General features: G+C 43.5%; 1 protein-coding gene across 11 annotated transcripts in view; it reads left to right on the top strand.

Annotated features, from left to right (window-relative positions):
- Positions 1-22,482, top strand: part of ank2b (ankyrin 2b, neuronal) — a 153,441-nt gene that overhangs the window by 109,596 nt on the left and 21,363 nt on the right. For 5 of the 11 annotated variants that reach the window (XM_068599596.1, XM_068599595.1, XM_068599593.1 and 2 more), the window contains 16 exons: positions 1,188-1,329; positions 3,447-3,534; positions 3,888-3,991; positions 4,238-4,276; positions 7,155-7,379; positions 9,237-9,335; positions 11,135-11,289; positions 11,378-11,589; positions 12,622-12,826; positions 12,912-13,008; positions 13,101-13,329; positions 13,875-14,000; positions 14,170-14,292; positions 14,774-14,806; positions 15,080-15,101; positions 17,519-22,087. In XM_068599596.1, coding sequence (XP_068455697.1) covers positions 1,188-1,329; positions 3,447-3,534; positions 3,888-3,991; positions 4,238-4,276; positions 7,155-7,379; positions 9,237-9,335; positions 11,135-11,289; positions 11,378-11,589; positions 12,622-12,826; positions 12,912-13,008; positions 13,101-13,329; positions 13,875-14,000; positions 14,170-14,292; positions 14,774-14,806; positions 15,080-15,101; positions 17,519-22,087 — 6,468 coding nt within the window. The remainder of the gene's footprint in view (positions 1-1,187; positions 1,330-3,446; positions 3,535-3,887; positions 3,992-4,237; positions 4,277-7,154; positions 7,380-9,236; positions 9,336-11,134; positions 11,290-11,377; positions 11,590-12,621; positions 12,827-12,911; positions 13,009-13,100; positions 13,330-13,874; positions 14,001-14,169; positions 14,293-14,773; positions 14,807-15,079; positions 15,102-17,518; positions 22,088-22,482) is intronic. The other 6 variants (XM_068599602.1, XM_068599601.1, XM_068599603.1 and 3 more) reach the window with 6 other exon arrangements.

The raw sequence follows: 22,482 nt of genomic DNA, 5'->3' as shown, positions 1-22,482 counted from the left end.
TGGGCCACACATACACACACTGAGTAACTTTGACGAGCTCATAATGCAGAGTCTCATTGGCCAAGACTGAACCATCGACAGCAGGTTTATCTCCATTCTAATTCAAGAGCAAACTGTGTTGTGCAATTCAGTTCAGAGGTTTTTTCTGACGTTATCAGATGTCAGCAAGTAGTGAGTGACTGTGCTGTCAACCCACAGCCTTGAAAACCATTGATGATGATGATGATGATGATGATGATGCTGTTATGTCAGACGACCCCATGGACGAGGAAGGTACTCTGCCCGGTGCTTTGTGTGAGGAGCAGTGTGTAACGCATGGACCCCCTGCTGTTGGGTTGAATGCTAACATACTAATTGTAGTGCAGCGGGTCACGGGGTCACAGGGTCACGGGGTCACAGGGACACGGGGTCATGGGGTCATGGGGTCCAGAGCCAGCTGACATCGGGCTGACAACAGACACTTCCTTTCAGGGTCACCATGTCACCTGCATGTGTTTGGACTGTGGCTCAGTGGTTAGCATGCCCGTCCTTCCATCAGAGAGTCGATGGTTTCCTTCTCTTCAAGCACCAGTGCTGCAGAGGGCAGCTTTGAGTGGATAAAGGAATAATTAGTGGGTTGTATGTTTTTTAGTAAGGAGTCGGTAAACTCACTTAATGCCTGGAATGCCTTCAACTAAACATGAACATTATAACTCATAGAATTACCTTCTTCCATGTGAGATGTGCTTTAACTTTCCATGTAGCCGCTAGGCTAATGCTACACAGCATCTTTGAGTAATACAGTAGGTTTTAACAGCAGTCACCTGCGATCTGAGTGAGATGACTCGCTGAACCCGGGTTACTAAATGTCTTGGACCCGGGTCACTAAGTGTCTAGGCTGATGATCGTCAACATGAAACCTTTATTGTCAACAGGCCCAGTAACGGCCTGTTGACAATGTATTTATGAATTACAGCTCCATTTTGATTTGGCGCAGATTTCTAAGTGACTTAATAAGGACAACATCATTTATCTTACATTTTGGTGAAAAAATAAAAGCCGACAGGAATGAATTTATCAAACATAATAATTCAATTAATAAAGAATAATAATGACAAACTCCTATTGAATGTCTATGCTCATGTCCCTCAATGATACCTGGACCCAAAGACCTGGAGTCAGAGTGTTGTGTTCTTTCTCTCTCCAAGGTGATGACACCATGACCGGGGACGGAGGCGAGTACCTGAGGGCCGAGGACCTGCGGGAGCTGGGAGACGACTCCCTGCCGGGACAGTACCTGGACGGGATGAACTACCTGCGCTTCAGCCTGGAGGGGGGCCGCACCGACAGGTACGTCCCGCTGTCCCGCTTACTCCTCAGCAGAGAGCCACCGCGCTGCGTCTGGAAGTCAGGACTTCACGTCTGGCTGCAGCTCTTGTTCCTGGTGTTTCCTGTTTAAAAGCAGTGAATGAAGCTGTTGTTTCTATCATCTATAGCCAATGTAAAATATGGAAAACTCACTACGTTGATGAAGGTCTTTTTGAACCTAATTGGTATTTGCTGTGTTTCTCATCACCAGTCCTCTTGTGGACTAAACCTCACTAACCGCCTGTATGTGTGTGTGTAACCTCTCCTGCTCATTCTTCTTTGTTGGTCTTGTCATGCCTTCATAGTCGAATGCTAAGGTATGTGCTGACGCTCCTTTACGTCTTCATCACTGCTCAAATTACCAGTTCAACTGTCTTTGAGTATTGCATTTGTTTAAGAAGTGAGTGAAATTAAATATTTATTTAAATCACAACTTTGTGTTTTGTAAGTGTTGGTTTTGTCCTTCAGTCTGTGGACCGACGGTTGGAATCCCGGCTCTGCTAGTGTCAAACATACCCGTCAGCCTCAGCTAAAGCTAATGCTCACTGATCATTTACAAACGTTAGCAAGCTAATAAACTAAACGTTAAAATCAGCTATTAGCATTAACAGTGTGAGCATGTTAGCGTTAACAGTGTGAGCGTGTTAGCGTTAACAGTGTGAGCATGTTAGCGTTAATAATGTGAACGTGTTAGCGTTAACAATGTGAGCGTGTTAGCGTTAACAGCGTGTTAGCATTAACAGTGTGAGCGTGTTGGCATTAACAGTGTGAGCGTGTTAGCGTTAACATTGTGAACGTGTTAGCGTTAAGAGTATGAGCATGTTAGCGTTAACAGTGTGAGCGTGTTAGCGATAACAGTGTGAGCGTGTTAGCGTTAACAGCGTGTTAGCATTAACAGTGTGAGCATGTTAGCATGAACAGTGTGAGTGTGTTAGCATTAACAGTGTGAGCGTGTTAGCGTTAATAGTGTGAGCATGTTAGCATTAACAGTGTGAGCTAGTTAGCGTTAACAGTGTGAGCGTGTTAGTGTTAATAGTGTGAGCATGTTAGCATTAACAGTGTGAGCTAGTTAGCGTTAACAGTGTGAGCGTGTTAGTGTTAATAGTGTGAGCATGTTAGCGTTAATAGTGTGAGCATGTTAGCGTTAACAGTGTGAGCATGTTAGCGTTAACAGTGTGAGCATGTTAGCATTAACAGTGTGAGCGTGTTAGCATGAACAGTGTGAGTGTGTTAGCATGAACAGTGTGAGTGTGTTAGCATTAACAGTGTGAGCATGTTAGCGTTAACAGTGTGAGCATGTTAGCGTTAACAGTGTGAGCATGTTAGCATTAACAGTGTGAGCATGTTAGCATTAACAGTGTGAGCATGTTAGCGTTAACAGTGTGAGCATGTTAGCATTAACAGTGTGAGCATGTTGGCGTTAACAGTGTGAGCATGTTAGCGTTAACAGTGTGAGCATGTTAGCGTTAACAGTGTGAGCATGTTAGCATTAACAGTGTGAGCATGTTAGCGTTAACAGTGTGAGCATGTTAGCATTAACAGTGTGAGCATGTTGGCGTTAACAGTGTGAGCATGTTAGCGTTAACAGTGTGAGCATGTTAGCATTAACAGTGTGAGCATGTTGGCGTTAACAGTGTGAGCGTGTTAGTGTTAACAGTGTGAGCATGTTAGCGTTAACAGTGTGAGCATGTTAGCATTAACAGTGTGAGCATGTTAGCATGCTTGTGTTTAGGTTTGTTTCAGGGACTATTGGACAACCTCACAATAGTAACCTCACCTGCTAGTGTAGCTTTAGCCTCTTAGCTTTTGCCTTTAAGCTAGTCAAATGTAAAGCGGATGAGACAATGCTAGCCTATCTGTTGTTAATATTCATGCTAATATTCCTACTTTGTTCTTGTGAAGACAACACTTATGCAACAGTTGTTGTTGTTTTACTAACATTTACAGTCCATTCAAAGTATTTTAAATTCATAGCAGTCAGCGTGAACTCTGCCCACATGTTTGTGGGATGTACTCCACGTGTAGTTGTCATTGTGTAGTTGTCATTGTGTAGTTGTCATTGTGCTGACCTCTTCAATGCGTTCTTCTCGTCCCTGTAGTTCAGACCGGTCCTTCACACCGACCCACCACAGCTTCTACTCCCCGAAACACGACGGCCTCATGGACGAGATGCTCACGGGTCACCAGGTACACAACATGTTGTGCTCTGTAATACTGTATCGACATAGTACTGTACTTAAGCACTGTACTATACTCTAGAGTTCAGAGGGAAATGTATATTGTATAATGTAGTAAATACTACTTCTTATGAAGGTTAGAGTTGACATAAAACACTAAACTCAACACAGTAACACAATCACACATGTAAGCCGTGTCACGGTGCTCCTGGCTCAGCTCATTTCTCTGTTTAGTATTAAACTTGAATAGCAAGGAAAGTGAAATAATATCTGTTCATCTTGAGTTCATCATGCTCCATACAATAAGTAATAATAATAATAATAATAATAATAATAATAATAACAAGAGGCTCTTTGTCGCAGGTCTCGTCAGCGGCCAGAGACTGTGAGAGGGATTCGTACCGTCTGAGTTGGGGAACAGAGAACTTGGACAATGTGGCGTTGTCCTCCAGCCCCATTCACTCCGGGTACGTCCTTATTACAGTACTACTGTACTGCACACTGCTACAGTACTCATGTTGTACTTTTGTAATTAAACACAAATGAAGTAACATTTTGAGTAATGCTTTTGGAAAATCCATGAAACTAATCCAAATACCATCTCAGCATCAGCGTTTTAAGATCTCCACGGTGTAACGACTCGTTTCTTCCTCTGGGTGTCGCTCTTGTTGCTGCTTCTGATTCCTTCCTGTGGATGTGGTTGTTGTTCTTAGCCGTTCTTCTCCGTGCCATGAACATGGAGACCACAGCAGGTGACCTTGTGCAGCTTGGATAATTCCTTCATCCTCCTCCTCATCGTCTTCATGCTCTTCCTCACAGTGTGCTCTCCTGGTGGAGAGGTGATGTGTCCTCAGCAGACATTGCCTCTTGGTTGTTTGCGATGTGTCAAATCATTTGAGTCTCAGTTCAAGAGTCCCACATGGACAGATCATGTGGCTCAGAAAGTTCAGGAAAACAAACCTTTAATCGTCTGAACAAAGAGAGGCAGTGAACGCTGAGGACACGTTTGTGTATTTCATACTATGTCTTGTTTATTGTGCGTCTTCACTAACAAACCTCAGAGTTAGTACTATGATATAAGTAAGTATGATACTTCATTCATTTGGAGCAGAAACATTCTGAGAAACTTAATGTCCATCAAACAGAAAAGCTTCATTGTTCCGTGAGGTTCTCCGCTGCCTCGCTGGGCTCCCTGCTGAGTTCTCCGCTGGGTTCTCCGCTGGGTTCTCCATGTGGTAAAAGCCCCGTTGCCCGTCCATCGGGGCGGTGACGTCCACACAAAGCCAGAAGGAAGGCATTAAGCAGCTCTCCCTGGCTATTGGCAGGATATCACTGCATTATTAGTTAGTGGTAGTTTTGAAGTTTTTACAGTTTCTTTACACAGGTTTGGATATTCCATGTCACAGTAATGAAGTGACGCAGTTAATGAAGTCACAAAAACATTTACTATGTATTGGCCCACCACATCCATGACATCACCAGCTTACCTGCAAAGAGAGAAATATCACATCCACTGCTCAGGGTTTCTGCTTCTTCCATCCTGTACGCAGGTTCTCAGCATCTCTCGTATTCACACATTTAATTAAACCACTGAAGTACTTTTCAGCAGTGGAGGACACACATCTGTGTTTACTGGCCGTGACTTGAATAATACATCTTGGTATGTCTTTGTGTGCTCGTTAACATGTTGTTTGAGCTGTGGCCTGGAATGGTCAGATGGAAAGGTCATCACATCTCCGCTCTGTGCAACGTCTGATTCATGTACATCCAGCATGTGTCACTTTGCATGAGGAGCGAGGGCCACGAGGCTCAAGCTATGACGTCACAACAGGTGATGCAACTTGACCAGATTCCCAGAGGGAGCCGTCACCACAGTGACCATCATGACCATCATGACCACAATGAACATAATTATGATCAACGGCTCCCTGACCATAATGACCATAATGACCATAGTGACCATAGTGACCATAGTGACCATAGTGACCATAGTGACCATAGTGATTATAATGACCATAGTGACCATAGTGACCATAATGACCATAGTGATTATAATGACCATAGTGACCATAATGACCATAGTGACCATAGTGATTATAATGACCATAGTGACCATAATGACCATAGTGACCATAATGACCATAGTGACCATAGTGACCATAGTGACCATAGTGACCATAGTGATTATAATGACCATAGTGACCATAATGACCATAGTGACCATAGTGACCATAGTGACCATAGTGATTATAATGACCATAGTGACCATAGTGACCATGGTGACCATGGTGACCATAGTGACCATAGTGACCATAGTGACCATGGTGACCATGGTGACCATAATGACCATAGTGACCATAGTGACCATAGTGACCATGGTGATTATAATGACCATAGTGACCATAGTGACCATAGTGACCATGGTGACCATAGTGACCGTAATGACCATAGTGACCATAGTGACCATAATGACCATAGTGATTATAGTGACCATAGTGACCATAGTGACCATAGTGACCATAATGACCATAGTGATTATAATGACCATAGTGACCATAATGACCATAGTGATTATAATGACCATAGTGACCATGGTCACCATGGTCACCATGGTCACTATGGTCATTATAATCACCATGGTGACCATAGTGACCATAGTGACCATGGTGACCATGGTGACTATGGTCATTATGGTCACCATGGTCACCATGGTGATTATAGTGACCATAGTGACCATAATGACCATCATGACCACAATGAACATAATTATGATCAACGGCTCCCTGACCATAATGACCATAATGACCATAGTGACCATAATGACCATAGTGACCATAGTGACCATAGTGACCATAATGACCATAATGACCATAGTGATTATAATGACCATAATGACCATAGTGATTATAATGACCATAATGACCATAATGACCATAGTGACCATAATGACCATAGTGACCATAATGACCATAATGACCATGGTGATTATAATGACCATAGTGACCATGGTGACCATAGTGACCATGGTGATTATAATGACCATAGTGACCATGGACACCATGGTCACTATGGTCATTATAATCACCATGGTGACCATAGTGACCATAGTGACCATGGTGACCATAGTGACCATAATGACCATAGTGACCATGGTGACCATGGTCACTATGGTAATTAAAATCACCATGGTGACCATGGTGATTATAATTACCATAGTGACCATGGTCACCATGGTGATTATAATGACCATGGAGACAAGAGACACCAAAGCCAGTGAAAGGGCTCTGCTGTCATGGCTGTTCTTACAAATGAATGATTGGAAGTTTTATTTATCAATATATAACCAGTAAGTCATGTCATTGTAAACAGAAAATGACGTGTTTGAGTCCCTTGTGGTCCCAGTGGCTTCTGTTGACTCAACACATGGTGAACTGGACCGCTGTCCTCCATGTGTTTATTGTAATAAAGTAATGTAATGAAAATGTGTTTATCGTGATGCATTTGAGGCTCCCTGAGGCCGCTGTAGTTATGGGCCATCAACCTACATGTGGCTTTGATGTCTATATTGTCGTCACTTCATGGATCAGTGAGGAATGTCTTTAATTTGTGGACCTCTCTCGCTCCCGTCAGCTTCCTGGTCAGCTTCATGGTGGATGCCAGGGGCGGGGCCATGCGTGGTTGCCGACACAACGGCCTACGCATCATCGTCCCGCCCAGGAAGTGCAGCGCTCCCACGCGGGTGACCTGCCGGCTGGTGAAGAGGCACCGCCTGGCCACCATGCCCCCGATGGTGGAGGGCGAGGGCCCGGCCAGCAGGGTCATCGAGGTGGGGCCCTCAGGAGCCCAGTTCCTCGGGTAAGGGCAGGATGATGCAACGAGTGAATGGACGTCAGTGGACGTACAGGACCAAGAGAGGACGATGCAGACGTAGCAGAAGAGCAAAACGTAGAGAAGAAAATGCAGAAATCAGCAGTTAAATGAATTGATAGGATTTAGAATCATTTGATTATTAGTTAGTGGTACTTTTGAAGAGTCTGTGTACTTTTTACAATTCCATTACACAGGTTTGTATTTTCTGTCACAATCATTTAATATCTTATGCATGCATCTCTAGTGTAGGAGATAAGTGGGAGGAGCTAATGCATCTCTAGTGTAGGAGATAAGTGGGAGGAGCTAATGCATCTCTAGTGTAGGAGATAAGTGGGAGGAGCTAATGCATCTCTAGTGGAGGAGATAAGTGGGAGGAGCTAATGCATCTCTAGTGGAGGAGATAAGTGGGAGGAGCTAATGCATCTCTAGTGGAGGAGATAAGTGGGAGGAGCTAATGCATCTCTAGTGGAGGAGATAAGTGGGAGGAGCTAATGCATCTCTAGTGTAGCAGATAAGTGGGAGGAGCTAATGCATCTCTAGTGTAGCAGATAAGTGGGAGGAGCTAATGCATCTCTAGGGTAGGAGATAAGTGGGAGGAGCTAATGCATCTCTAGTGGAGGAGATAAGTGGGAGGAGCTAATGCATCTCTAGTGTAGGAGATAAGTGGGAGGAGCTAATGCATCTCTAGTGTAGCAGATAAGTGGGAGGAGCTAATGCATCTCTAGGGTAGGAGATAAGTGGGAGGAGCTAATGCATCGCTAGTGTAGCAGATAAGTGGGAGGAGCTAAGTCAAACAGGAAGCTCCATGGACTGACTCTGAGTCCCTCTTATCTCTCAACGCGCTTCCCTTCCCTTCAGATGACTGTAACCTGCCTCTGCGTCACTAAAGTGGTTTCTGGTTGTGCTCGTGCTTCCTCCCGGCACCAGGATGTCACCGTTTGCTCTCAGCATGATTTCTTTTATAGCAGCTGCAGTCCGACTGCTTTGAACCTCCTCCCGGCCTCAGTGAAGCTCTTTCTTATTAACCCGCCTCCACAATGTTGCTCATGATTGTTTGATATGTGCCCTCAAATTCTGCCCCCTGCTGGTAATGTTTAAAAAAGAGTATTATAACAGCATTCATACTATGATTATGACTCCACCGTTGAATAAGAAGTTATTCATTAATTATCCTCTGCTGACTTCATGGAGTCTCCCTAACCAATATGTGGTTCTTATTGATAGATTAATATTAATACCATAAAGACCTGAGACAATTGGTCCTATTGTCAATGTAAATTATTTATGTATTGTTTAATAATTTAGTGTGTTAAAACTTAACTGACTCATATACAGAGATGTATAAATATGTATACAAAATATTATGTTTCGATAATATAATATGTAATACATGTGTAATGAATACAAAACGACACACACACACACACACACACACACATATATATATATATATATATATATGTGTGTGTATATGTATATGTATGTATATATATATATATATATATATATATATATATATGTATATATATATATATATATATATATATATATATATATATAAAATTTCATTTTATGCTAGGATAAAACAATAATATACATAATTCCATTGTCTTAATTGACACTTTTTGATTTAAAGTGGCATAATATATAATATTAGTTCATATTGTTTTGGAAACCGCTGGAACTAAATAAGTGAAAAAAGAGAAAGTATTTTTCCAATATTTATGGAATATAGATTTAATCATTTTGATCTTCAGTCGAGCGGCTGCTGCTCGGCTTTCCGCGTCAACACGTTGTGTCTCTCTCTCTCCCTGCTGGCCGGACGCTTGCTCGCCCTCACAGTAAGCTCCACCTCCCCACGGCTCCGCCCCCTCTTAATGAGGGAGAGAGTCTGGTTAGCAGAATCCTGCAGCTCGGTCCGCCGGGGACAAAGTTCCTTGGGTATGGTGCAAAACCCATTTGTTTTTCATATGAAACAATCTGTGGATGCCAGTGTTACAGCCCCTCCCTTGTGTGACATTGTGTCCATAAGTTCTTGTGTTGTTGTGTTTGCACTGGTGTCTTGTGCCCACCTCATCTGCTGCTTATGGCCCTCAGTATCACACTCCTTCGCTCTGTCCTTTTCCTTTCATCCCCTCTTTGCTCAGCCTTCCCTACGTCATGTTTTCTTGCTTGCTGTTTGAACAAATGTCTGTTAGAGTTATTTTACATTTTTGTGTGACATTTTGATGGTGTGGCCTTTGAGTAGCTGACTCAAGTAGCTCGAGAACCAAGTGACATTTAACAAGACTTAGTGACAAGCTTAGTTGACAAACATTTAATTTCTCCAAATCACAGTGTGACTAAGTCATGCTCATGTTCTCCTGGATTGGAACATTGTGATCTACAAGACTTAAACATATTCTCCTGGACGGGAACATTATGATCTACAAGACTTAAACATGTTCTCCTAGACGGGAACATTGTGATCTACAAGACTTAAACATGTTCTCCTGGACGGGAACATTATGATCTTCAAGACTTAAACATGTTCTCCTGGACGGGAACATTATGATCTTCAAGACTTAAACATGTTCTCCTGGACGGGAACATTATGATCTACAAGACTTAAACATGTTCTCCTGGACGGGAACATTATGATCTACAAGACTTAAATTTGTTGAACGCTTTGACACTTTTTCATCATTTGAGCCAGAACTTGGAAAGATAAAAAGAAGTTATGTCCATGGACACAGAGCCACTTTATAAGTTCTGGATATTGAAGTTTCTCTTGCCACCACTTGGGGCAAGCAAAGGTCTTCAAGCGCTAGCTTTGACGTAGCATTGGAACGGCCACATTGGAAACACATTGTGTCATCGACTGTCAGGCCAACCCTCAAAACATCACATGGAAACCTGATCAGTTCGTCTTTAAGCTGTTTGTCCGCGGTGTATTGTTCCTGTAGCATGCCTGTGATAGATAGCTGCTGTAGCTAGTTTGTCCTGATGATGCATATCAGGTAAGTGTTAAAGTGACCGCGCAATACTTAAATATAGATATACAAAAACAGTTTTCACTTCTGAGTAGGATATGTTCACACCGCTCACTACAATACGACCACGTGCACATGTTGGTGGTACCAGTGGTTTACATCGTGGTGCGCGACCCAGATGAACAGCTCACTTCTACAGTCAACTCTACCAGTTAATCCTCCTGGATTAACTAGTGATTAGACACAGGATGATTCAATCAGGCAGACAATTACAAACATAATAAAGCAGGACGGAAGTCAACACGAGGCAGAGTAATTTCAAATGAAACAGAAAAACCAGTCAGGTGTTCTAAAGAAATGAGGACCAGCTTTGTGGCCTCTGGACAACAGACGATTGGTTTTGAGGTTATTTAGATGTTAACTCGAGTAATATCTTAATTTGCACAGAAAGGCAAAAAGGTGAAAAGACAACTGCTGGGTATCAGGCTCTAAACAGGTTGCTGACATCATCTTTGTCACACCTGTTGATACCTGTATGATGGAACGTCAACCAGTAATTACATCCATAACTATTGTGTGTAGTCCTGAAGGAAATGGAAACAACGCTGACCTTTGTACAAGTTATCAAGCACAAATTAAAAGACAAGAACTTCTAAAGTATTTGACAGATAACGATCCTGACTGAGAATATTAAATGACGTAACATGTGAGACCATGCACTTGTACACACATTGCTGTACTGATCTCACCGCCTGGCCTCTCCTGCAGTCCGGTGATCGTGGAGATCCCCCACTTCGCTGCCCTGCGGGGGAAAGAGAGGGAGCTGGTGATTCTGAGGAGTGAGACTGGAGAAAGCTGGAAGGAGCACCACTGCGAACACACTCAGGAGGAACTCAACCAGATCCTCAACGGCATGGACGAGGGTCAGTCTGGAGTTACAGAGGAGGGCTCCATGAATACAGGAAGTCCTACTTGATCCCTGACACGTGTCCTTTCCTGCTCCCCCACCAGAGCTCGACACGCCAGAGGAGCTGGAGAGGAAGCGCATTTGCCGAATCATCACGAGAGATTTCCCACAATACTTTGCGGTGGTGTCGCGCACAAAGCAAGATAGTAATCTGATTGGTCCTGAAGGAGGTGTCCTGAGCAGCACGGTCGTGCCCCAAGTACAAGCAGTTTTTCCTGAGGGCGCTCTCACCAAGAGGATCCGGGTTGGACTGCAGGTATTTTACAAAGCATCAGTAAAGTCTGTGCAACCATTTCATAGTTATTGTACGATGTCTGTTTTTGTATCCCTCCAATATCTGACAAGCTTTACATTTAAATATTTTACATTTAAGTAGACAGAATATAAAAGTGTAACCAGTGGAGGATGCGAGATGATATCAGGTGATCATCATACAACTAAACCTTTGGGTAACATGAATGTCTGGACTCAATTGGATGTCAGCTAATCTTATAGTTGTTAAGAAATGTCACCTAAATCAAAAACTTGCTGGTGGTTTCAGATGAATAGTCAAGAGATCAACAGCTACATTTAGCTGTCTTCTTTCATTCGTCCATCTTGTAGATCTTGCGGTCAATCAGTGATCTGACCTGCTGCTGGTGTTAGATACAAGTCAAAAGATGAGCAAAGGCCTTAGGACTCATGCTCTGGGATGATGGATCCTTGGAGCCAATGTCAGTCCAGCTGGTGGATCAACAGACTGACAGTGAAGCATCATTGTCCGTCTGTAGCCTCAGCGCTTGCATTGGAAGAGTTCTGTTTGTCCAGGTGGAGATGGTCCATATGTCCTGCTTACAGCAGCAATATTCAGTTTATTCAATTCAGTTTATTTTGTATAGCCCTAAATCACACATTTGAAAATGCAGGGATGGTAAACTCTCTGACGGCTCACAGGGTGGGGTGCCCTCGATCATCCTGAGGGGAGTTGTCTGTCTGCCTCAGTCCTAACTATGAGCTCAGTCAAAGAGGAAAGTCTTCAGTCTGAAATGAGGCGACTGTCTGCTCCGCGGACTGAAAGTGGAAGCTGGTTCCACAGAAGAGGAGCTTGAGGACTGAAGGCTCTGGTCCCATCCTACAACACCATGCCCGTTAGATGCGATGGGTTTGAATGTGATAGCTTGACTCTTGTTCAAAGGTCACTGCAGCCAACATTTAAATCAGGAGATCATCCTCAGTGCATTGCTTCAGCCATGTGTAGGGTTTAATAACACAAAGTAAGCTTGTTGTGTCCTCTGGTCTTGTCTCCTAGTCCCAGCCAGTGAGTGTGGATGTGGTGAGAAAGATCCTGGGGAGCAAGGCCACGTTCAGCCCCATCGTCACTCTGGAGCCTCGCAGGAGGAAGTTCCATAAACCCATCACCATGACCATCCCTGTGCCCAAAAGCAACTCAGACCCGGTCCTGAATGGCTTTGGAGGAGACACCCCCACCTTACGACTGCTCTGCAGTATCACAGGTTGGAGAACTAATACACAACAAGCACACACACTGCGAATAGACCAACTGTACAAATGCTCACGTTCTCATGTGTCCATGTGCAGGTGGAACAACACCGGCTCAATGGGAGGACATCACAGGAACCACGCCGTTAACGTTCATCAATGACTGCGTCTCCTTCACCACCAACGTGTCTGCAAGGTGAAACTAACACGGACCACGACACGTGTTACTGGTTGAAAGAGCTGCAGACCTAACTTCACTGTTCCCTCCAAACCTCTTCTGCTTTCTAGATTCTGGCTGATTGACTGTCGGCAAGTCCAGGAGTCTGTGACTTTCTCCACTCAGGTCTACCGAGAGATCATCTGCGTCCCGTACATGGCCAAGTTTGTCATCTTCGCCAAGACTCACGATCCCATCGAGGCCCGACTGCGCTGCTTCTGCATGACGGACGACAAGATTGACAAAACCCTGGAGCAGCAGGAGAACTTCACCGAGGTGGCCCGCAGCCGAGACGTGGAGGTGAAGACCGGTGGTTCGAGCGCTTTGAGAGGTCATAGAATTAGAAAAGCTACTTGGGAAAGTCCATCTCAGGTGTAGCGCACTCCACTTTAACATCCTGTCATCTGCATTTCACACCAGCTATGTTGTGTTTTGGCTTCACCTGGAAGACAATGAGGTGTGTTCATTGTGATCTAGAGGCTCAAATGACAAGAAGAACACGTTTCTGCAGGATTGATATTGATGCTTCTCTGTTGAGTGGAACTTGGACCAACAACAATGAACTGATTTGCTTTACATGTCGGAGGGTTTTCAGACATCACATTCTGGATTTTTGAGAAATAAGATGAGCGGTGAGGAAAGTTCCTCACTGATCGTCTGCATCGCCTTGTAACAGGAAATCTCATTCAAATGTAGATATCATGATTATGAAACTTTTGACTTTGGAAATGAAGACGTTGATATTTTACGACATGGAGTTGAAAAAGTGACACACCATGGTTTAAAAAAGTAATCGACAGTTGAATGTTGGTTGTCTGCTGTTAATAACTTGTCATATTCCTCAGGTCCTGGAAGGGAAACCTATCTATGCAGACTGCTTTGGAAACCTTGTTCCACTCACTAAAAGTGGGCAGCACCATCTCTTCAGCTTCTTTGCCTTTAAGGAGAACCGACTGGCCCTCTTCATCAAGGTGAGCGCTCTTCTTCATTCAAACAAAGAAACAAGCACCAAGGCGTTTAATTGTCAACAATAAATCATGAGCTGGTTTAATTCTTCTGATTGCATATAACAGTCAACTTTTCATTAGGGAAAATCTTGTCTGATTAGATTGAGTAATGCTGAGTTGCTGATCTTTGCAGATCAGAGACAACACTCAGGAGCCGTGTGGCCGCCTGTCCTTCATGAAAGAACCGAAGAACTACAGGTCGCTCACCCAAAACGCCATTTGCAACCTCAACATCTCCCTCCCATCGTACTGCAAGGTAAGGAGGGCGCTCTGCGGCTCACTGCCTCAGAAGAAGAAGCTTCATGTTCCTGTAATACTAATAATCTCCCACTTATCAATTTCTACAACATCACAAGTCATAACCCCTATTATTGTATTCGTAAAACTCTTTCTCATGTCATTCATGTGTTTGCCATCCTGCTGATTCTCTGAGCAGCATCATAGCTTCACAGTGCTGTTAAAAGCCCTCTTCGTCATTACAGGCTCCAATCAGAACAAACTAAATGTACTGAACTTAAAAGATGTTACGCAATGTGTTGGCAAGTTGCTGATGCTTCATGCTGAATACCACAAAGTGCAACTGAGGCTGGATGATTGGTTGTCATGCAGCTCTCCATGAATTCACTGACTTGTCGTTGAGTAACCACACGTTGCTCGCTGTCTTCTTTCTCTCCTTAATGCTGCTGCTGTTCTATGTGCACATCTTTCTGCTTCTCGCTGCTTCTCGCTCCAACAAGGAGTCGGATTCAGACCAAGAGCAAGAGGAAGAGGTAACATCAGCCCTCCGCTCGCTCGGCTCTGCAATGTCTTGAGGCCTGAATATAGGAGCCGTGCACCAGTAGTGAATGCTGTATTTTAGATCTGTTTAGTTCGTGTTGTGGAGCATATTACATCATGATCATGTTTGCTGCAGTGTTATTTGTGTTTATTTTTCTAAAGAAGCAGCTGTAATATTAGTGTAATAGTAGTAGAAGTACTTTTAGAATATTTGCCACATTTAAGTGAAAGAAACAAAACTAACTGTGATCCATTTTATTTTCCAGACCGGCAGAACACTACAGAAATGTAAGACCATGTTTTCAAGTTCATTCTTCTCTATAACATGTACTGAATATAATATAATGTACTAAAATAGTTTGTATCTACAATAGTACTGCATGCCTTTATTAATCAAACTAATATGACAATAACCATGATATAGAGTGAGTCGTCACACGGCGTTGAACAAAGTGTGCAGAGGAATAAGCAGACTGACTAGCGTAGCCTTTAGCTAAATCATAAACCATTTACATCTTTTCAAAGTCCTTAAAGCTTCATGTGTTATTGTGCTGTCACACAAACATCCTCATGTCACAGTTATGTTTCTGCTGAGGCCTAACTCATATTTTATTTTCCCTTTTTTATACATTTCACACCTACCTGATTGTCTTCAATTGACCTCTTTCCCCTCACAATCTGAGATCTGACATTTGGAGAAAGAGTTCAAAGTAAATTCATTCTGTGGTGTTTTTGAGCTGCTCGTGTTTCAGCTGCACACAGCGTGAAGATTCATTTCATATCTTATAATCACCCACAGCGTAGATGAAAGTACCCAGAGCAAGCTGACGCTCAAAGGAGGAGATATGACCATGTAGCATCAGAGAATATGATGTGTTATTCTGATAATAACACTGTAAATAATTGTGCTGATAGATCGCTGCTAGACCGTCAGGTGGGTGTTGCGTGCAGGACTTTACAGCAGTGATGTTGTTGTTTTTGAAAGGTTAAACATCAACAGATATGGACTGAAGAATCATATTTCATTAGATACAAGTCTGTTTCAACGTTTCGACTCTTGGACTTTAAGTCACCATAAGAACATCTGCAACACATCAAGGAAATGGGTAGACACATGGACGTGTAGTCAGCCGTGTGCTCTGGAGGCTCAGTCGCCTCACGAGGCGCCATAAGAGTTGATCTTTTATCGCAGAACCTGCTGCAGAGCACGCGAGCTGCCAAGTGAGAACTGCACCACTCTGCAGGACTGAATCTTCCTCTCTTAACCCCAGAGCTTCGTTCCTCTCCTACCTGTGTACTTCTCGTACCTGTGTACCTGCGTACCTGTGTACATCTCGTACCTGTATACCTATGTACCTCTCGTACCTGCGTGCCTGTGTACTGAGGCTCTGAGTTCCTGAAACCAGGTGTTTGTGAGAGCACCGGGTTCCAGGAGATCAGAGCAGGTGTAGTCTTCTTGTAAAGCTAACAGTAGTACACCTCTTCACCCCTTTTCAGTCCTTCCTTTCCACCCTGCTGGACCTTGTTCATGTAGTAATGAGTAAAATACTAAAACAGAAACAAATTTAACGTACTTGAGCATTTCAATTAATAGTATAACAAAACAACCAGTGGTATCAATTGAACATACATCCCATTACCATAAGTGTAACAAAGGCATTATGCATATTTAATATAGGTGATTGATTCAGTATGTCATAATAGCCATTGTTTTGTAATGGACCAAAAACTCAACACATTACTGAATGAAGACATATTAACAAGCATCCCATGATCATGAGCACCTCCCATCTCCTCCAGATTCAATCAGTACTTTTGCTCCATGTCCTCTGCACCAAGACCTCACCATCAGCACTCCCCTTTGCTTTGCATGGAAATAACTTGCTTTACATTAATGTGTATGTGTGTGCTTGTATGTCTGTATTCTATATATTCTATGTTGTGTTTATGAGTTATTTCTTCTTTTGCTGATGTGCTGATTTTGGAATGTTGTGTTTTTATTAGTTCAGCTTTCATTAGATATCATTGTAGTTCTATTTCAAATGTTTGGTTAAACATGAGGCTGAATGCAGGGCAAATAAAATTAAAAGAGTATCCTTCCCTATCCCAGATTATATAGTACTCTAAAGACCTTCTTTCTGCATGAAACATGATCTGCTTTGCATACAATGATACATGGCAAAGCATCATATTTTGTATCACTGGCTTTCTTTGATAGACACAACTAGAAATCTGAGTTGTTTTCAACCCATTTTTCCTGTTACCACATTGACATTTGGCATACATCCGAGCAATCTTGAGATGTCTTGAAGTTGTTTCTTTGTTTCCTTTTTGTCTGTTGTGCTGTTTAGTTTCTTGGTTACATGGTTGTTCAATCATTGTTTTATGTACAGTATTTTTGTTTTGTTCTATAGTTTTGTTTTGTGAGTGTGGGTGAGCTGAGTGTACATGCAAGTTATTTCCTGCTCATATCCTTTTCCATTGATATTATTTAGCCCTGGCTTTTCCCCGGTTCACCAGAGACATATGACTGTATACAACAAATTCCTCTGATACCCTGATGTAGAACCCTTTGTGAATGTGTTGTCCTATGATCCCTGCAGTGTGCTCCAATCTTGTCCTGACCACATTCTCCAATGTCTGTCTCCTTTCATTTGAATTTTTGATTTTCTTTATTCCTTACTTGTTCTTCTTCCAAATGGAAGATGAAGAGACGCCGACATCAGTCCTGAAATCAGAGCTGATTCGAGAACCAGACCTTCTATCCGACGTGTCAGAGATGAAACAAGATTTGATCAAAATGACTGCCATCTTGACTGCAGACTCCACAGAGAAATCCCCTTCTGTAGGAAGGTCTGGTCTAGAGAAAGGGACTGAGGATGTTTCGGGAGAGCCTTTAGAAATAATGGAAAAGGACTTAGAGAAAGTCAAAGAGGACCTAGAAAAAGTCAGTGAGATACTGAGGAGTGGAACATATGAGGGTGAGGCAGCAGAGGAAGCAGCAAAAGCAGCGAGGATGGTCGAGGAGTGGGTTCTCCTCTCGGACATTGAGATAGAGGTAGCCAAAAAGATGGCAGCCTTAGAAACTCAAGAGCCTGTCTTACGTGAAAGCAGAACTAACAGGGCTCCAAGACCTAAAGCTATAAAGGACAGCGGTGACCTGAAGGAATACCTCCTGGATGCACCAGTAAGCTCCAAAATAAAATGTAAAAAGGGGCCAGCTGTCCAAGAAAAATTCACTGATGTTGTACTACACAAAAGTGCAAAGCCAACTACGCCAACCAAGGGGCATGACAAAACAGCTGCTAAGCAAGTCAGAAGGAAGGGGAAGGATCAGGGGCAGGCAGAAGAATCAACGGATGCAGGAGCTCTTCTGAGATTGCCTACAGCTCCTGGCCCAGCATCACCTGTATCCCCAGTTGTTGAAGAAACTCCCATTGGATCAATAAAGGACAAAGTCAAAGCCTTACAGCAGAAAGTGGAGGCTGAGCAAAAAAGCAAAAAGGTCCCGGGAAGCAAGGCCTCACAATTGCCTGTTATGAGCAAACCCTCTCAAAAAGCCAAAGAAAGCCCTACATCAAAACAGGGTCACCCTGAATCCCCCAAAGCTGAATCAGAAAAACTTGAGGAGACTATGTCTGTTAAAGAGCTGATGCAAGCTTTCCAAACAGGACAGGACCCCTCTAAAAGAAAGTCTGGTCTATTCGAGCTCAAAACATCCTCTACGTCAAAATCAGAGAAAACCACAAGATTAGACACCATCCAGTCAAAATCCACGACCAAAGCAATAACCCCTGTCTCTCAAGAACGAGAAGTATCTTTGGATTCCAAACCTCGCAAGAAAGAGACCACTCGGCAAGTCAGAGCGATAGAAACCAAGGCAGCTAATTCTGAGCTAACGGAAACTGCAGACTTTGGAAATGGTGGTCTTGATGATAGCTCTGACAGCTTAAAACATGAGGGTGTGGCAGACTCCTTAAGTGCCAGCTCTGGAGATGGTACCCCTCATTTGAGCTCCGAGGACAGTGACAAACATGAGGGTCTTGCCACTCCAGACACAAGCCCAGACAGTCTGTGTCTTTCTCCCAAAACTGGACAGCAGACCTCTGCAACTTTATCGCCAACTGGTACAGTCGTCACAAAAGAATTCATAGAAACAGAGTCTGGACACTCTGGTGTAGGGACAACTGGTGACCGACCGTCTACAGAATTGACTATCCCTGTTTCTTCCAGCAAGGCTGCAGATGATCACACTACAAGTGAGTCCATTTCTGTTAGGAGGAGTGAGTCTAAGCCATCTAAACCTCAAAAGCTTACAAAGAGAATTTCAGAGACTGTAGAAACTTTTCTTAGCGATGACGAGAGCCCTGATCATCAGCTAGAATTGTCTTTAGTTGGTTTTCCAGCCTCGAGGTCCTCTTCTCAGCGTCATGAAAGCTTAGAACTGCCTTTAAAACAAGACCCAGATTCTCTCAGTCCATTAGCTGATGAGTCGTTGACAATAAGCCACAGAGACTCCCTAGAGGGTAGTCTGGAAGAAAACTCCTCCCATAAGTCCCCAGATTCCATTGAACCTAGCCCAACCAAGGAATCACCCCCCCACGACTCCTTAGAGAACAGCCCCGTAGAGCAAAAAAGCCACCCATATTTCCAATCAACTCTAGGTCCAGCGTGTACATTTTCTAGCTATCCAGATCCTTCCAAAGCTACAGACTTTCCCCAAGATGCTTTGCGTGGTAGGCTGCTTCGAGACCATGAGGCTAGTGCTGATGATGACAGTTGTGAGCAGACATCTCAGATGACAAGTTCCGGTAAGAGTCCCCTCTCCCCTGATACTCCCAGTTCTGAAGAGGTAAGTTATGAGGTAAACCCCAAACCCCCTGACTACACGTTCCTTTCTGTTCCATCAAAACCGGCTGTCATCCCTGAAGACCAAGAAGAAGAGGATACGTCAGACAGCTACGAAGCTAAAAGAAAAATTACTCCAGAGGAAGAGATGTTTAAGATGGCAGCCAAAATAAAAACATTTGATGAAATGGAACAAGACGCAAGGAGCAAAAAAAACTCTAGAAAAGATTTGTTTCCCCCAGCAAATGCCAAACTAGGTGATGACAGCCATGAACCAATAGAGAACAATGAGAAGCCTTTACAAAGTGAATGTGGGCTCAAGAGATCCACTGAAGATTCAGAATTAGCTCTTTTTGTTGATTTCGATATTAAAGTACAACCTCCCTCTCCTTTTTCAGCAGGTTTGCATGATGGATCCCACAGCAAAGAGGTCAAGAGCACAACAAGAACAGCCACTGTTAGTTCAGAGGGGCCTCACTCTGTCTCAGTCCAGCATAATTCAAAACCCAAACTGGAAACTGCACAGGAGCAAAGAGTGCAACCATCAGTTGATCAAGACTGTACTGCCAAAAAAGCTCTTGTAAAATACACTGAAAACAGGACTGATGAGCAAAAGGAAGAGAGTTTAAGGATTTCCAGAGTCTACGAAGGAGATGATAATGCTGGTCAAGAGCTAAGTGTTAAGCTAAAACAAGTTAGCAATGTAACAGATGAGGTGAAAGGAGATAAAAAGGACCCTCCAAGAGCACCAGAGGTGGGATGCAGTGCAGCTGTTGCCACAGGTCCAACTAAGGAAATGTTCACACCGGAGGTCTGCATATGTGATGCCACAGAGGAGGAGGATCAGGCACTGGAGCCTCCCAGAACTGAGTCAAAAGGAGTCACTGCAAGGGTAGAAACTGACTCATGGTCTGCCATGCGGGAGGATGATGCCACTTTTGCAGCTCGTGTAAAAGAGGAGGAACAGAAGATACTGAATCTGGTAGTGGACCGTCAGTCTCTGCAAGCAACTCCAGACACAACACCTGGTAGAACCCCTACAGAAGAAAGCACTCCTACCAGTGAGCCCAACCCTTTTCTATTCCAAGAAGGGAAGCTTTTTGAGATGACCCGAAGTGGTGCTATTGACATGACTAAGAGGAGCTATGAGGAAGAGGGGGGTGGATTTGCCTTTTTCCAGATAGGTGAACAGCCTTTAGATGAGCCGCTCTTAGAAGAGGCCAGGCAAGAAAGTAGGAGATCAGCAGCAGAACCTGAAGTTGGCCTCAATCTGATACTAGAAGTCAAGACTGAGGAGACTGAGGAGACTGAGAGAGCAAACACAGCTTCAGTCTCTCAGCTTCAGTCCCCACCCGAAGGTGATCAGCAAACCTCTAAAGCTGATGCCTCCAAATCTAAAATCCCTAAAATGGGCATTTCCGCTTCAGCCAAACCTACAAAGAAAGATCAGACACCCCCCGAAGGTCTAGACAAAAATGTAAACAAAGGATGTTTAGATTTAGACAAAAGTTCGTCTGATCAAATGATTACAACTGTACAGACAGCCGAAACTACAGTGACTAGATCAGTTTACTCTGAGCAGGGCCAAGAGTCCTCTGATTCATCTCCAGAAGAACCACAGTCAGTGATAGAAGCACCCAAACCAACAGGCACGTCCAAACAAAGTGCTCCCACTAGTGGTAAAAAGACTCCAGTCAAAACACAAGCTAAATCTGCTCAACAAGGTCGGGGTAAATCCACAATTCCCTCTCAATCTCATGCAAACTCTTCAACCAATCTTAAAAAAGAGGCCTCTTTTATTTCTGAATCTAAATCCAGAATTCCCATTAAGGCTAGCACTCCCAAGACTGAGTCTATTGTGAAACATGCTGAATCCACCAAAGACAAAAAACTTAAGGTCCCTGTGAAAAAGGATTCAAGGAGAAAATCTGAGACAGACACAGGTCCCTCTGTGGATATCAAAACCAAGACACCATCTTCCAAAGCCAAGAGCTTCTGTGAGGGGGAGTCGACCAGGCCATCTGCTAAAAAAGAAAAAGGTCGCCCATTGAGTTTTGAGTCAGCAAAATCTAAAGGCTTCCAGTCCAGATTGCCAGTCCGAGGTAAAAGTGGGCAGTCATCTCATTCACCAACACTCACTAAAGAGAAAAGTGAGCCGTCCATTGAGTTCTTTGAAGAGATCAGCAATGAAGCGGCAAAACTTGTGGAAAGATTGGCACAGGCAGAGACCGAAAAAGAACAAGAGGTTGCAGCCGCCAACTCAGATGATGAGAGCAGTCTCATTGATCCATCAATCATAGAAAGAGAAACTTTCCCTGAGATGCAGTTCCCGCCCTCAGGAGACGTCTTTCCCATTAGACCACTGTGGGACAACCCTGTTGAGACACAGATGCAGCGAATCCCAGATGATAAAGTCCAAAGTCAAGGTATCCCCCCAGTTTAAGGGGCTATTCTCTTACTCTTGTGCCTCATTAGTACTCTGTAGCTGTAAAGGTGCTGCCTCTCTGTCTCTTGTAGTTAAGTCCTTTTGTAGTTAAAGAATACCTGTGGTTGTGTCTTTTGAGCTGTGTTTGTGTGTGTCTTATAATGTCTCTCTTTCCCTCTGTGTGTTGAAAATCTCAAGATTGACTTAAAGGCTTTATGGAACTTGTGAAAACAACTTAGTGACTAAAACGTTTTCAAACATTAAAGAGAAATCAACTATTTAAAAAATCACATGTAATGTAATTTATTTTCTAATAATTGAAATGTTTCTCAATCATAGTCCTCCTACAAGATCTATCATAAGTTAACCAAACAAACTGTCAGTACGACACGATTT

The sequence above is a fragment of the Clinocottus analis genome, unplaced genomic scaffold (assembly GCF_023055335.1).
Source record: "Clinocottus analis isolate CAN_PGR_092001 unplaced genomic scaffold, fCliAna1.0.p SCAF_49, whole genome shotgun sequence".
In the NCBI taxonomy this organism is placed as follows: domain Eukaryota; kingdom Metazoa; phylum Chordata; class Actinopteri; order Perciformes; family Cottidae; genus Clinocottus; species Clinocottus analis.
The sequence above is the reverse complement of the archived record's forward strand: the minus strand, read 5'-3'. Positions and strand labels throughout refer to the sequence as shown.